General features: G+C 58.9%; 2 protein-coding genes across 5 annotated transcripts; both read right to left on the bottom strand.

Moving 5' to 3' along the window:
* Nucleotides 1-80: 80 nt before the first annotated feature.
* On the bottom strand, nt 81-3,819 carry SCAMP3 (secretory carrier membrane protein 3). Of its 3 annotated transcripts, XM_074928760.1 has the most exons (9): nt 3,683-3,819; nt 3,527-3,604; nt 3,294-3,434; nt 3,085-3,205; nt 2,855-2,983; nt 1,739-1,898; nt 1,370-1,471; nt 1,144-1,261; nt 81-1,010 (listed from the first exon to the last, which is right to left on the bottom strand). In XM_074928760.1, exons 1-9 carry the CDS (start codon nt 3,728-3,730, stop codon nt 864-866), a joined length of 1,044 nt encoding a protein of 347 aa, XP_074784861.1. In that variant the 5' UTR covers nt 3,731-3,819; the 3' UTR covers nt 81-863. The 3 variants fall into 3 exon arrangements, with proteins under 3 accessions (XP_074784861.1, XP_074784862.1, XP_074784863.1); XM_074928761.1 differs by lacking the exon at nt 3,294-3,434; XM_074928762.1 differs by lacking the exons at nt 3,294-3,434; nt 3,527-3,604 and having other exon boundaries at nt 3,683-3,745.
* A 2,003-nt stretch (nt 3,820-5,822) lies between these two features.
* CLK2 (CDC like kinase 2) lies at nt 5,823-14,495 on the bottom strand. Of its 2 annotated transcripts, none has more exons than XM_074928757.1 (13): nt 14,313-14,495; nt 12,558-12,727; nt 12,166-12,400; nt 10,300-10,396; nt 9,886-9,952; nt 9,378-9,494; nt 8,992-9,158; nt 8,423-8,517; nt 7,958-8,087; nt 7,529-7,611; nt 7,219-7,298; nt 6,911-7,001; nt 5,823-6,479 (listed from the first exon to the last, which is right to left on the bottom strand). In XM_074928757.1, exons 2-13 carry the CDS (start codon nt 12,725-12,727, stop codon nt 6,297-6,299), a joined length of 1,515 nt encoding a protein of 504 aa, XP_074784858.1. In that variant the 5' UTR covers nt 14,313-14,495; the 3' UTR covers nt 5,823-6,296. The 2 variants fall into 2 exon arrangements, with proteins under 2 accessions (XP_074784858.1, XP_074784859.1); XM_074928758.1 differs by having other exon boundaries at nt 10,300-10,393.
* Nucleotides 14,496-14,513: the final 18 nt, after the last annotated feature.

The following is a 14,513-nucleotide window of genomic DNA, read 5'->3' as shown; positions in this document are numbered from 1 at the left end:
GGGCCCCCCCACCCCCGGAACGGAGGGTGAAGGGCCCAGGGGAAGGGCCGGGTGATGCGTGAAGCGCCGGGGGGGGGGGGCGATGGGTCACTGGCCCCGGGGCAGGCAGAGAGGAGGAGGAAGGGAGAAGCTGTTCGCTCCCTGGCTGGAGGTGAGGAGGGAGCTGAGGGGGTGCCAGGACCCCTCCTTGGTGCCCAGCGCCTGCCAGGCCCAGGGGGCACACACAGGGCTCAAGGCAGGAACCCCCCCCCTTCGGCAGCTGCCTGTCCCAGCCCCGCTCCCAGCACAGGCTCAGCTCAGCAAAAGGGAGAGGATGGGGAAAGGGAGGGGAGGGGGGCTGCCCCCCACCTCAGCACCCTGGGGACACGGCCAGCCCCACCCCACCGGGGCAAAGCCCTGGGGGAAGAGGGGGATGATTTTCTTGGCAGAGAATCGGGTCCGTGCCAAGGGGGGGCCCTTTCTGCCCCAGGACACACGAGTGGCACAACCAGGTGGGGAAACAGGATTGCCCAGGGAAGGTGAAGAGCCAGTTGGGTCCCTGTCAGACGTCTGGAGGAGGCTCCGGCCCCCAGCAGCTGGTGCTGGAAGGGAGGACGATGACAGGGCTTGGCCACGGCACCTCCCACCCCGCTCCTTCCCCAGTGCGCCAAGGGGAGGGGACCAGCACAAACCAGAACAGCCTCCATCCGTGAGGAAAGGGGTTAGAGCAGCAGAACGATTCAAGCACCAGCACTTCCAAGCTGGGATGAGGCAGCCTCTGAGAGCTGATGCAGACACACGGGGATCCAATGAAAGTGCAACTTGGATTTCCTCTTCCTTAGAAAGAGCCCACGTGCGGTGAGAAGCCGGGGCCCCTGCCCGGCTTAGGGCGCCCGGAAGGCGTTGGTGGCAGCGCCCGCGGCGGCATTGGCCGCGGCAGTGCGCACGGCCTGGTTGGAGAAGACCCCGGCAGCAAACTCCTCCTGTGCTTTCTGGAAGCTGGCACCCGTCCGACGGTACAGGGAGTGGATCTGGAAGAGAGCAGCAGGCTCGGGGTCAGGGCACCGGCCCCGTTCCGGCCCCTGCTGTAACCCCCCACATGCCAAAACCCACCCTCATCCTCCCAAAGGGGTGCCCTGGCCCCAAGGTTCAACCCAAACTCACCTTTTTCAGCATAATAATGCCCAATACAGCCACTGCTGTGAAGAATAAGGACACCAGGATCATCATCACAGCCACGGCCGTGTTCTTCCGCAGCGCTATCAGGCTCAGTATCCAGCCACTGCAAAACAAGAGGCGGTTGCCCACAGGTTCCCTCTTCCCCACCTGCCTCCTCCCGTTCCGGGGTACCGGGCAGGCTGGGGGTCCCTGGGGTCAGCACAATGCCCACCTGAATCCCCAGTTGGGTATGCCAATCGCCTGCAGCACGTACATCACGTTCTGGGCAAAGAAGACGAAGAAGAAGACAAAGAAGTTGAAGGAACTGTCACTCCTGGGAGAAAAGAGACAGGCGAGGTTAAGCCACAGAGAACTCTCAAACCTTCCTTAAAGCGGGGGGAAATGAGGAGAATGTGAAGTTCAGTGCAGAATCACCACGTCCCCCAGACCCAAAGGGCACAAGGAGCTGGGACACCATCGGTGCCACGCTTGGGGCAAGGGCCCGTTCAGCTGAGCAGCCCGGTTTCCCCCACAGCTCCAGCACCAGCCACCCCCCCACCCTGCAGCACCTTGCTGCCTGGGAGCTCCAGCATATACACACCTGAAAGCTTTGTACATCGGCCTGTACCAGCAGACAAAGGAGCAGGGCGTGTAGAGGAGAGCCCAGAGAATGGAGAGGCCAAACCCAGAACCGGACGAGGACTCCACGCAGAACCAGGCCAACGAGGACAAGAAGTTCAGGAAGAGAGCGATGGTGCTGGCTGAGGAAGAGGACGTGGGTCAGGCTCAGCCCCCCCAGCCCCCATGTTAATCACAGCTTCTCCCGAGCAGCAGCGCTCGCTCACGCGCAGGACGCCTGTCAGATACCCTCAGATACCCCCCAGGGACTCACAGAATCATCTGGATTGGAAAGGACCTTGAAGATCATCCAGTCCAACCGTTAACCCAGCACTGACAGTTCCCAACTACAGCATGTCCTTAAGTGCTAAATCGACCCGACTCTTCAACCCCTCCAGGGATAGGGACTCCCCCCCTGCCCTGGGCAGCCCATTCCAACGCCCAACAGCCCCTTCTGCACAGAAATCCTTCCTCAGAGCCAGCCTGACCCTGCCCTGGGCAGCTTGAGGCCATTCCCTCGGGGCCTGGCGCTGGGGCCTTGGCTCCAGAGACTCATCCCCCCTCTCTGCCCCCTCCTGGCAGGGAGTTGCAGAGGGCCAGGAGGTCTCCCCTCAGCCTCCTCTTCTCCAGACTGAACCCCCCCAGTTCCCCCAGCCGCTCCCCAGCAGACCTGTGCTCCAGACCCTGCCCCAGCTCTGTTGCCCTTCTCTGGCCACGCTCGAGTCATTCAATGGCCTTTTTGGGGTGAGGGGCCCAAAACTGAACCCAGGAATCGAGGGGCGGCCTCCCCAGTGCCGAGCCCAGGGCTCAGATCCCTCCCCTGTCCCTGCTGGCCACGCCAGGGCTGACACAAGCCAGGATGCCATTGCCCTCCTTGGCCCCCTGGGCACACTCTGGCTCATTCTCACCCCCCAAGTCCCTCTCTGACTGGCAGCTCTCCAGCCACCCCTCCCCAGGCCTGTAGCCCTGCTGGGGGTTGTTGTGGCCCAAGGGCAGCCCCCGGCATTTGCCCTCAGTGAAACTCCCCCAGTTGGGCTCAGCCCATGGCTCCAGCCTGGCCGGGTCTCTCTGCAGCCTCCCCACCCTCGAGCAGACTCACCCATCCAGAGGTAATACATGGTAGTAACGGTCTTCTGGAAGTCCGCAGGGATCTCCACCGGGATGTCCTGGTAGAAGCAAGGCTTCACCGGGCAGAAGGACGGCAGCGGGGGCCAGTTGTTCAGCCGCGCTGCGGGGGGAAGGAGGCGAGGAGAGCAGAGGGGTGCCCGTGCAGGGGGGGGCCGAGGGGAACGTGGCCGCCGTCCCTCCCCTGCCCCGCGGGCCACTCACTTGCAGCACCGCCGAGGGCCGCGTTCTGCAGCTCCCTCTCCCGCCGGTCCAGCTCCTCTGCTTTCCGGTTCAGCTCCTCCTGCCGCTTCAGCAGCTCCGCGGTGGCGGCTGCGGCCGAGGCCTGTGGGGAAACGCAGGCCCTGGGGCTCCCGCCTTTTCCCCGGCCCGGCCCGCGGCGACCGAACGACCTCCGCCCCCCCGCCCCGTACCTGCGTGCCGTAGGAGCCGTAGTTCCGGGGCTCCGTGGGGCTGACTCTCCGCGGGGCCTGCGCGGCCGCCGGCGGCGGGGGGATGCCAGCCGTTGTCAGGGGCGGCGGAGCCGCCGACGGGGCCTCGTACGGCGGCGGCGGCTGCAGGAAGAAGAGCGGGACGGTGAGGTGCCGGTGGCCGCGGGGAGGGTCCCGGCCGCCAGGGAACGGCCCCCCCTGCCCGCCCGCCTCACCGCGCCGCTCTCGAAGGGGTTGTAGGCGTCCAGCGCCGCATGCTCGGGGCCGGGCCGGGGCTGCACCGCCGCGGGGTCCTGCAAGAGACGCGGCCGGTGTGACGCGGGGCCCGGGCCGGGGCCCGCCACCGCTCCCCCGGACGGGACGGGACGCACCTGGAAGGGGTTGTCCGGGAGCACCGCGGGGCCGCCACGCTGGGCCATGGCCGGACCGGGACCGGGACCGGGACCGGGACCGGGACCGGGACGGGAACCGGGACCGCCGCCGCCTCAGCCCCGCTCAGCCGACTGGCCCCGCCCCCCGCCGATTTGCCACCGCCCCGTGACGTCACCGGCCCCGCCTGCGGCCCCGGGAGCCTCGCTGCAGGGGGCCTCTGCGCACGCGCGGGGCCGGCCGGGCAGCTGCGAGCACGTGATGCGGTCACATGGCCTCGAGTCACGTGTGGCCGCAGCCATTTTCCCCCCCTGCAGGGGCCGCCGGGAGCGCGTCCCCATGGCAACGCCGGACCGGCGCCAGGCCTAGGCCTCGCTGCCGCCCAGGCCCCATCTTACCCCCCCGGGTTCCCGGTGTCCCATCCCAGCGCCAGGCCCCCATGTCCCCCTGGTTCCGCCATGCCCTGGCCGGTTCTGGGTCCCCCGCCCAGGGCCACTCCTCTACCCGGCCATGGCTCCATTCAGCCAGGCCTGCCACGGCAGCAGCCCCCTCCTGCAGGTCCCCCTGAGGCCTCACGTCCAAACCCCTGGGCTGGGCTCCCGCCTCTTACTGGGACGGCTGTCCAGCCTGCACGGAACGCCCCCAGGCCTTATCCTCGGGGAGGTCAGTGGGGGTGCAGCAGAGCAGCTGTTTTCACGGAGCCCAACCAAACCAGCCATACAACAGACTCCAGGGAAGAATTCATGGCATGAGGAGCAGCTTGGGGAATGTAACTTTTGTGTCTCCTGGGCCAGTTATTTATAGGGATCCCCGCATCAACTACCAGCTGCACGTGGACAGCATACTGACATCCACAGCCAAACGGGATTCCTCATCATCCCGAGAGCAGCACAGAACATCTACCCGTACCCGCCTCTGGTTCCTGTCCCAGCTCTCTGCTTAGCAGCAACCGCACCTCTCCGCTAAAAATATTCTTTAGCCTCTGAACACAGACTTACAAAGTTACAGACAAATCCATGAGCTCCAACTTCAACCCAGACAGCTGCCCTCTTGAGCTGTGCTGTCTGCTGGGGCGGTAAAACCTGTGGATTCAGGTTTTAGACATTGGTGTGAGTTAATTTTTTTTTAAAGTCTGAGACAGACTGCAGGTATTATTTGATCGATCTGATTCTCCTCTGGATTCACCCAGTTGCTGGCTACACATGCAGCAGGACATGGTCTTTCCCTGCTCCTGTTCCCCGGCACACACCACCCGGCTGGCTGCTGCCTAGCCAAGCAATACTGCAGGAGGCAGGTGAAAGCTCCAGGCCAAGCTCTTTAAGTTAGGATCACAAGCTCATGAAGATGATTCAATGTCACCCCTCCCGAGACTCCCCTCACTAACTCTAGGTGAAGCTGGACTTTTCCCTTATCCCTCTGCATGATGACAGTCTGCCAGAGCCAGGACACAGTCTGGCACAGACAGATGGTGCCACAGCAGAGCAATAAGCTCCTGCGGAGCAGATCATGTGTCTGCTGTTACAGACACCACCCCAGCAAGACTCTCCCAGACACGCTGGCAAAGCATCTACACAGAGCTGCCATCAGGTCTGAAACATCCTCAGCAATTCCCATAGAAAAATCCAAGCCAAGGCTGAGCTGGGAAGAGCCCAAAAGGCACAGACACTGGGCTGTGTGTTTGACAGCTGAATGTGGGTACCTGGACACCCGTTTTCCAACAACCATCACCAATAGCCAGTGCTCCACCTCTTGAGGGAGCAAGAGGTTTCTCTAGTAAAGAGAACACATAATCCTGAAGTACTTGCTGTCCTTTTTCTGTATCCCACTTCAATCCTGATCCGTATCCAGCCTGGTGTTTTTGCTGGCCCCCACACCAGCTGCAGCCTCAGAGGGCCAAAAGCAGCTCGTACTCAGTGCGCATGCTCAGGCCAGGATCCAAGCTTGGGAGAAGTGGTGCGGGTGGATAAAACTGGCTTCATTACTGAGTTTTCTGGATCATGAAGTACCTTTCATGCCACAACAAGAGGATGCACCTTCCTTCCCTCTGCAGGGTGCAGCACACTGTACCTCAGGAGCACAACTGACCCACAGAACAGCCCCAAGAGAGGCTGCTGCTGGTCCAAACCCAGATCAGGTCGTTTATTCACTTCATATTTATTTTTCACAAAGACTGTACAAAATTCTTATAAAACTCTGGTGTGGGGATGGGCTATGACATTGATCCAAAAAATAATTCCCATGCAGTCCCACCAGTTTCATAACTTACAAGGAAACAGATAAGCTACAGAGAGCTGTGAGTCCTGGAGTATTTACAGCGAGGAGGGCAAGAGAGAACAGGAGACAAAGCAATATGTGAACAGAGGTATTTACAATATGGACATACAGGCCCCCTCGCCTCACGATAACGGCAGCAGCAACAGCAGGAGGTCAGGCCCGTGGTGCTCAGAGGCCGATATAGAATATGGGCTATTTACAGTATCTCACATATTAACAGCTTTACAAACATGTCCAGGGAGTTCTTCTCATGTATAAAAAAAAAAGCACCAAGTGTCTGAATAGAAATCACACAGGCCTCCACGGGGGCTAGAATCTGAGGGCAGGCTGGCACCTGTGGCGTCACCGGCTGATGTCTCTGCTAGAGTCCCACATTTTTGTGCTCGGCTCCATCTCCAACATGTCAAAGAAAGGGTGCTTGAGGGCTTCGGCCAGGGTGATGCGCTTGGACGGCTCGTACTCCAGCATGCTCTCAATGAGGTCAAAAAGGCGGTGATGGTCCTCAGCCTCAGAGGTCAGGTATCGCTGGGGAGGTGGAGTGGAGAGGTTAGGGCCAAGCACCCTGCCCCAGTATGTTCCCTGGGCTCAATGGACAGCTAAGCTGGGGGAAGACTGGTTAGTTCAGACTGTCACTTATCCTAGACCTGAATTCGGGGCTGCTTTACCCAGCACGGAACTGCCAAGTTTTCACCCCCACCACCTCCCCACCATCTTTCCCAGGCACTTCCTGAGGTCTCTGTGCCCTCCTCCTTCACTTCAGATTAAACTCAGGCTGCTGCAGTCTTCCTAGTTTATGTCTGGGACAGCCAAAGCTCCATCCGGAAGACACTGGTCTGACCCTTTTGGTGGCCCAACCTTGCCCACAGCAAGAATATTCTCAACTGGGGCAGGCACTATAAGACTCTGCAATGAGAAAAGAATAAAGCAACCGGGTGCTCCTGCCCATCCTGCCTTACCCGCAGTGGCTTGCAGTTTTCCCTAACATAGCGGCCAGCAGAGGTGTTCTCATCCCAGTCCAGGCGGCCATGGTAGAAATATTTCTGTTTCCTGTCAGAGTAAGAGGTGGGAACAGGTTACCTCAAGCACAAAACATCTTGCAGCAATAGCAACACACCAGCCCTGGCAGCGGACACTACTCGGGCCGCTGTAGCAGCACGGATGACTGGCTCAGCAAGCAGCTTCAAAGCTCGATCCCTCAGAGAAATTCTACACGTGAAGCAGGAGAGAGCTGGCAAGCCTGTGGTGCCCAGCGGGCCCCGCTCACCTCGTCTTCCGGATCATCCGAGAAGGAATTGGCCCCAAGATCCTCTCCATCATGGCCAGGTGCTCCCGGTTGTCGTGTGTCTGAGAGAGAAATGTAAAGGGAAGGCATAGAACAGGTTTCAGTTGTTCTGCCTCCAGCCCTGGGTGTTCCCCGGTTCAGAACCCCTTTGCTGGGCAACACTGTGGTTGTCTCTACAGACTGCAGTGATGGAGGTAACCCCATCAGTCCCAGAGGCTCCTGGCTGTACTGGGAAACAGCCAGCATCCTCTTTCATCAGTTGTGAGGTAGCCCTACAGCATACAGTTCTCACCTGGAACAGGGTGAAACCCACATAATACTCAAAGATGATGCAGCCAATGCTCCACACATCACAGGGCTGGCTCCAGCCAAGTTCTAAAAAACAATGTTTTTTAAATAAAAGATCCAGTTATGGCCCAAGATTCCAAATCCCTCTCCCTCACCCTTTGATAAACAAAAAAACTGGAAAAACAATTCCCCTTCCAACCAGGCTTCTGATACGCTGGTGGCAACATACTGCCCAGCTAGTAGCAACGTCAAAACACCAGCTTACAAGTTGTTGGCCTTCCCAGAAAAGAGCACCGTAGAGCATGTTAAATAAAACACTTCTCATCTCCCAGGGTAAACCCAGGACAGCTACTGAGTGATGTGGAGGCAAAATGCTCCTTCATCCAGCAGGCAGCCCAGTGCCCTCGGGGCGAATGCCTGCAGCGGTACCTACCCAGGATGACTTCTGGGGCCCGGTAATGCCTGGTAGAGACGATGGTGCTGTGATGCTCGTGATCAAACGTGGCACTGCCAAAGTCCACCACCCTGATGGCTGTGCTCTTCACACTCCGCTCATCCCGCTTCTTCACGAGGGAGAACGGTATCAGTTACTCAGGAGTTGTGAGATGCAGATTTAGCCCCTTTATGCAGCCCAGCCTTTGCTACCACCGGAGGGGGAGGCTTCAGAGGGTACGTTAGTGCTGGCACAGCCCCCAGACCAGCTCCCACGGTAGGCTGTGGTCCTTATGCCTTGAATTTATAAACTGCACAGGCAGTTCATACAAGAGATAGGCCCTAAGTGCATTAACCCTGTGGGGTTAACCTCCTGGGGCCATGTTCCACCTCCTCCCACTCACAGATAAGAGCAGGGATACCCAGAACCCCAGAGAAGACCTCTAGCACAAGGCAGTGCTGTTACCTTTTCCAGGTTATAGGAGAGTTCGTAGTCAGAGTTCACGAAGAGGATGTTCTCTGGCTTGAGGTCGGTGTGAGTGAGTTTATTGTCATGCAGAACTGAGGAAGAAAACGAGAGTCGGGGTGACGGAACAGAAGCAGAGTGAGGCTGCATCAACCCAAAGAGTGAACATCATTAATTCAGCCTGCTCATACTGGCACTGGTTTAGCCCACATTTAGAGCTGGTGTGAACAGTCAGGGTAGTCCAGGCCAAGATGCTTTGGCAGAAGCACAAAGATTTATCGTATCGATCACCAGAATGTGTAGGGGGGTGGATGCTGAAGTGCCCTGAGCTACTGCCAGCCCACAAGCATCAGAAAACATTACAATCAGGAAAATAAAAAGGATTCATTCCAAGCACACATTCACCGCTGGAGGGGCAGGAAGGCTCAGTCTCAAAACTGGCACAGCAGTACCACAGCAGAAAGCAGCTGCTTTGGGCCACCAGTTGCAGAACTGGCACAGACACTGGGAGCTGCACAGCTCTCCAGATCAGTCAAGGACCAGCAGAGAGAAGAGCAGCCAACACTTACACTTCACAGCCTGGCACACCTGGTAGGCCATGTGCCGTACTTGGTGGATGGGGTAAGGCAGATAGTTGTTGTCCTTCAGGAAATCAAAGGTGCTGAGCCCCAGCAGTTCGAAGGAGATGCACATGTGGCCGTGGTAGTCAAACCAGTCAAACATCCTGACACAAAGACTGAGAGAAAAATTTTGATTCGGGACAGATCTGCACAAACCACTCAGCTGTTATCCCTGCACCAGGCTCCTCCTTTCCTTGCTCAGTCTGTATTCCATAGCAAGCCAATACGCCTCCAAAAACTAGCTACAAACAAATTCACTCACACTCTCATCCCATTCCTGCAACCGACCTAAGGCGATGCTTACCCTTCCCTTTTAACACCAAGAGCACACTCACTTTGTGTTCTCAGGATCCTTCTCGTTGATTTTCTCCAGCACATTAATTTCCAGTCGAGCAGCCTCTTTGTATTTCTCTACATTTTTAATGATTTTGAGAGCAACACGTGCACCACCCCTAGGGGAGAAACAGGAAGAAAGCGCAAGATCACCCCTGAGCTGGGTCAGAGAGCCTGTGGCCTGCAAAAAGGACTTTCTGAACCAGCCTCACCCCGTGCAGCACAGCCTTCCACCACCTCGCTCATGTCAGAAGCTGGCTGTTATTAAGGGGTGTCCACCAAAGCAACGCCTTTCCCTCCCTACCAACAGCCCCGAGGCTCCCCCTGACCCCTCTCCAACCCACAGGCGACCCAAGAGGGCGAGTGCCCTGAGCAGCAGAGGACTACTGGAAATGAGACTCATTTTCAGCCCCAGACTCCCACGTTAAGCACAAAAGGCTCTGACACCAGCTGCAGCCTCTCTTTTCCCCTCACCACAATGCCCCTTCCCTGTCCCAGGAGCAGACGTACCTCCGGTGATCGATGCACTGCACCACTCTACCAAATGTGCCTTCCCCTAAGGTGCTAATGATCTCATCTGGGAGGGAGAGAAAAATAGGAAGGGAGATGAGAGAGTGAGCACGACCTGGATGCAGCGCATACACAAGGCAGAGGAGAATGCATTGCAACACCTAACCTGCACACAGCTTGAGAGACCGGAGCAGCGGAAGGCTGACACCGGCTGCACAAGGCAACTGCCCTAGTTCCCTGGCACTTCAGTAACAATACAAAATATAAACGTAGCTTTAACAAAAGGGGAAGGAAAAGGAGAGGGTTTCTCTTTAATAAACAATGAAAATAAAATGAAACAGAAAGATAAGACAGATCTGCGACTGCGATGGGAGCTTAACTAGAGAGCTAAATTATGTTACGATTTGGCTGTACATCTTTCTTGTAGCCAGTCGCCGACGCGATAGATCAGATGCCCCTCGTCGTCGTCCTCCACACTCTTGGCCCTTCTGCTGCTCTGTCGACTCCGCTGCTGGCCCAGGCAGACAGGGAATTCATCATTCACCAATCAGATTTTCAAACCAGCGCAGCAGCCAGCGTCACGCATTGGTTGGTTTGGAAATTCACATGGTTGTTTGAGGAGGGGTTGCAGGAGGAGATTCCCAGCCAATTCATACGGCACAGAGGAATATATAACGATAGGGATATTGCAAGGGAACATGTCAAGATACAACACACTAGCTCAGAAAAGAAAAAAACAGTTTGCTTTTCGTTGTAGCAAAAAAAAAAATAAAAAAAGAAAAAAAAAAAGAAAAAAAAGAACCTACAAACAGCCCCACCCGAACCAGTGTGAGAGCAGAGACGGTCAGAACAAGGGCTAGCGGAGGGGCAGTGGAAGGGGCCAGCTGCTCTCGCTCCTAGGGGGGCTCGGAGAGGAACGGCACTGGCCTTTGGGTCCTGGATAATGCCAAGAGAGCACACCGAAGCACAACTCTGCAGCCGGGCGCTCAGTGGCCGCAGGGAGAGGCTCACTTCAGCCCCACGGCAGCCACTGAGGAAAGGCAGCAGAAGGCAGGTGCTGGGAAGTCCTGCACAAGCAAAGGGCCAGGCTGCCCCACACAGGCAACTCCCCATCCCACTCCAACAACCACCCACATAGCTTCCCCCAGCCCCAACACTCAGGAAAAAGATGAATTCAGAGATTTCAGAAGCAACTCTCGGTACAACGATCCATCCAAAACCAGAGAGAATTTATGAGTGACTGCCTGGGGGAAGATGTGACACTTCTTCCTAGACCCTCCCCCAAAGAAGCTGATCCTGGAAGGACTAATTTCCAGGAGAGAAGCAGAGGCCCAACAGGGAATAGGGACAGCCTGGGATGAGGTAGATAAGAGGTTTATGCCAGAGAAGAGAAAATTCCTGCCTTCAGTTCTTCAGCTAGGTATCCCCACACCTGGGAGCAACCGGTCAGCAGACTTGGGACCTGAATCCAGCCCACAATCCCATCCCCGGACATACAGCCAGAACAGACCAGACAACACTGAGAGCTCCACACACAGAGCAGAGAACGTGTCTGGGGTCTAACAGAAGTGGAAGGTGAACAGCAGAACACACAAGAAGAGAAAGCCAGGGACACTGCTGGGAAGAGCCTGGGATGGTTGCTGCCTCCACCTGAAGTGACCAGTCCACAAGCTCTGCTCCTTTGCAAAACCCCTCGCACGACATCCCACGTCAGCTGGGCCCACCCAGAAGGATCCCGCTCTGACGCAGAGCCTAACCCTCAGAAACGGGGGGGGGGGGCTTCCTGCCACAGACCACAGGCCCGAAGTGGAGACTGCAGGGACCACGCTGCCTGTGGCAGGCAGACCGAGCTCTCTGGGACCAGGATCAACTGAACATTTGCTGTACAAACTTTGCACAAAAGCCTGCTTGGCTGGGGCTCCTAAACAGCTCTTACTGAGCACCGCTGAACAAAGGCAGTGCTCTGCAGGGATAAAGGAGCTGAGGACTGCAGCACCACCCCGGGGGACACGCCAGCCTCGCAAGGCATGCCTGTCCTCCTCCCACCTCTGAGCGGGCAGCACTAAGAGGGTCTGAGCTGCCTGTGCCCAGCTGGCACAGGGCAGCCGCTGCCGAGGCGCATCAGGATGCTGGACAGGAACGGCTGTCTGCATCAAAGGCTTTCTACGCATTTCTCAAGCGGAGTCCGAGAGAGCGTTAGAAAGTGAGTTTTCTACTTACCCAGCTCGCCACCTGGGAGAGAAAGGTTACAGGGGAGGCCCAGCACAGCAGGATACTCACCGATGAGGAGCGACTAAAGGACCGGCTGCGGCGCCGCCTCCGCCTGTGCTTACGCCGGCTGCTTTTGCAGCTCCGGTAGCTGCCCTCGCGGTCCCGGGAGCGTCGGTACTCATAGGAGTGACGGTACTCGGGTTCATAGTAGGCTTCCCCTCGCTCACGGCTGTAATCGTTCCGCCGGTAGCTGTCACAGTAACGCCGGTCGTAGGCCCTCCTGTCTGCCGAGTGGTCGTCGTAGCTAGGGAGGGGGAGCATGCCAGGGGGATTTGGTTACAAACACCGCTCTGGAATTTACAGCTCCGAGCGCAGCAGAGCAGGGCCCAGACCACCCCGAGGCTGGACTGACCACACAAGAAACACCACAGGAGGGTCCCGCCTCATCTTTGCAGACTCACCTCCTGGATCGAACGTGGTAACTGTCTTCCCGGCGGTGCCGACGGTCACGCTCGCTGCTGCTCGACCGCGACCGCGTCCGCCGTCTCTTGTGTTTGCGACTTCTGTAGCGCTCGTGGTAGCTGCCTCGGCTGCTGCGCTCCGACGAGCGGTACCTTCTAGAGTGAGGCATCTACAGGGACAACAGACAGCAATGACTACGTCAGGCAGCTGCAAGGGAGAGAAACCGGTGCAGATCATCAGTGGCCAAGGAGCTGCTGGGGCAAGGAGGGGGGAGGTCTGGGTAGGCAGGGAGGAAGGGGACAAACTTCTGAGAGATCCCAGAACCCTGCACAAGAGAGGATGCGACCACCCCCACGGGCTGTGCTTGCTGCAGTGCTGTTTTCCAGGTTACTTTCCCCTCTTCACGCCCATCTCTACTGGCCACAGCTGCACCAGCAGCATTTGCACTTTCAGGGCTTCTGCCTTCTCTCTTCAAACTAACATGCTTCCCAGGAAGGGGAGAAGCACCACCAAGGAAAACTGAAGGAGGGTGAAATGAAGTTCAGGATATCACCAGTGCTTGGCCCAAAGTCCTTGAGACACCCAAGTGAGCAGCTCCTGAAGTGATGTCCCGGGTTTACAGCCAAGCAAGTGACATCTACACTTCCCACTGCAACTGGGGAAGGTCCTACAACACCCAGGGAGCAAACCCACCCTTTCCACGTGCGATAACAAAACCTTGTAGACCTGACCTCGGAGGGAAGTGCTCACCTCCACCTCTCTGGTGGTATGTGAGAGTCGAGAGCAAAGGAGCAAATCCCTCAGTAAGATGGATCCCAGCCCTGGAGTGCTAGATCGGGACCCTGGTCCCACCGCCAGACCTCACTTCACTGCTCTAAGACACTCCCTGCACGTATTTTTGTTTCAAAGCCTCAAGCAGCTCGATCTGCCTCGTCTCCCCAGGCAAGAAGCTGGAGCTCCCTTTGTCACGGACCTTCCACCGGTGACTTTTTTCTGCCCCGGAAAGGTACTCCCGCACCCACCCCTACACTGCCGCCACCGCCAGAGCTCCTAAAAGGCAAAACCGCCCCCAGTGATGCAGCGACCTGGGGCCGCGGGGTCGTTACACCCGAGCAAGTTTCACCCCTCAGAGCAAGGCCCGGTCCCTACGGGGCCGCTCCCGGTTCCCCCCGGTTTGGCGGGGTCTCGCTGTGCCCACAGCGGGCGCCGAGCGCAGCACCGGGGCGTCGCTTGCAGCCTCTAATTAAAGGCAGAGTGAGAAGGCGACGCTGGCCGCCCGCCAAGGCCAGGCACCGTCTTCACAAGCAGCCGAAGCCCGCGCCGGGGCGTTTCGCAGCAGGTCTGGAACCGGTTTGGGGACGATGATGGCGGCCGCGCTCGCTGCCCTGTTCCGCCGCCGCCGGGTGGGGCCTCCACCGCGCGCGGGGCCGCGCCGAGCGCCAAAGGCGGAAGCACCGGGGCCCAGCCGCGAAGCAGGGGAGGGGACCCGGACACCGGGACATCCCGGGGCCGAGGGATGGGGCGGCGGGTGGGGAACCTCCCGCCCCGGTGCCACAGGGCCCGGCCGCGGCCTCCTCGGGCCATCCGGCCCCGCCACCGCCGGAAACGCCCGGGCCACCGGGCTGCGGCCGCCCCCCCGCCAAGATCCGCCGGCCCGGGCCTGCCCCGCGCGGCCCCGGGCCGCCCCCGCCAGCCACGGAGGCCGCGGCCTACCCCCGCCCCGCCCCGCCGCGCCCCGCCGCGCCCCTCCGCACCGTCCTCGCAGCCAGCCCGGTGCGCTTGTCCCACAGGAAATCCGTGATGGCGGCCGTGGGCCCCCGGGAATCCCGGGCCCCGCTCCAGCTGCTCCGGCTCCGCCGCTCGCTGCTGCCGCCGCGCCGCGCCCCGCCGCGCCGCCGATCCGGGTCCCCGCCAGGCCGCGCGCAGCTCCCCGCGGCGCCGCGCACGCACGCCCC

This window comes from Athene noctua, chromosome 29, assembly GCF_965140245.1.
Source record: "Athene noctua chromosome 29, bAthNoc1.hap1.1, whole genome shotgun sequence".
Taxonomy (NCBI): Eukaryota; Metazoa; Chordata; class Aves; order Strigiformes; family Strigidae; genus Athene; species Athene noctua.
Note: the sequence above shows the minus strand (reverse complement) of the source record. Positions and strands in the feature narration are given on the sequence as shown.

What these genes read in the sequence shown, in the direction of transcription:
- SCAMP3 (XM_074928760.1), bottom strand. Translation starts at nt 3,730, where the DNA reads ATGGCCCAGCGTGGCGGCCCCGCGGTGCTCCCGGACAACCCCTTCCAG. An exon ending in ACCCCTTCGAGAGCGGCGCG is followed by an intron (nt 3,435 to 3,526) that starts GTGAGGCGGGCG and finishes TTCTTCCTGCAG; the next exon opens with CCGCCGCCGCCGTACGAGGC. An exon ending in CCGATGTACAAAGCTTTCAG is followed by an intron (nt 1,472 to 1,738) that starts GTGTGTATATGC and finishes CTTTTCTCCCAG; the next exon opens with GAGTGACAGTTCCTTCAACT.
- CLK2 (XM_074928757.1), bottom strand. Translation starts at nt 12,727, where the DNA reads ATGCCTCACTCTAGAAGGTACCGCTCGTCGGAGCGCAGCAGCCGAGGC. An exon ending in CAGTGCATCGATCACCGGAG is followed by an intron (nt 9,495 to 9,885) that starts GTACGTCTGCTC and finishes TTTCTCCCCTAG; the next exon opens with GGGTGGTGCACGTGTTGCTC. An exon ending in AAAACTGCAAGCCACTGCGG is followed by an intron (nt 6,480 to 6,910) that starts GTAAGGCAGGAT and finishes CCACCTCCCCAG; the next exon opens with CGATACCTGACCTCTGAGGC.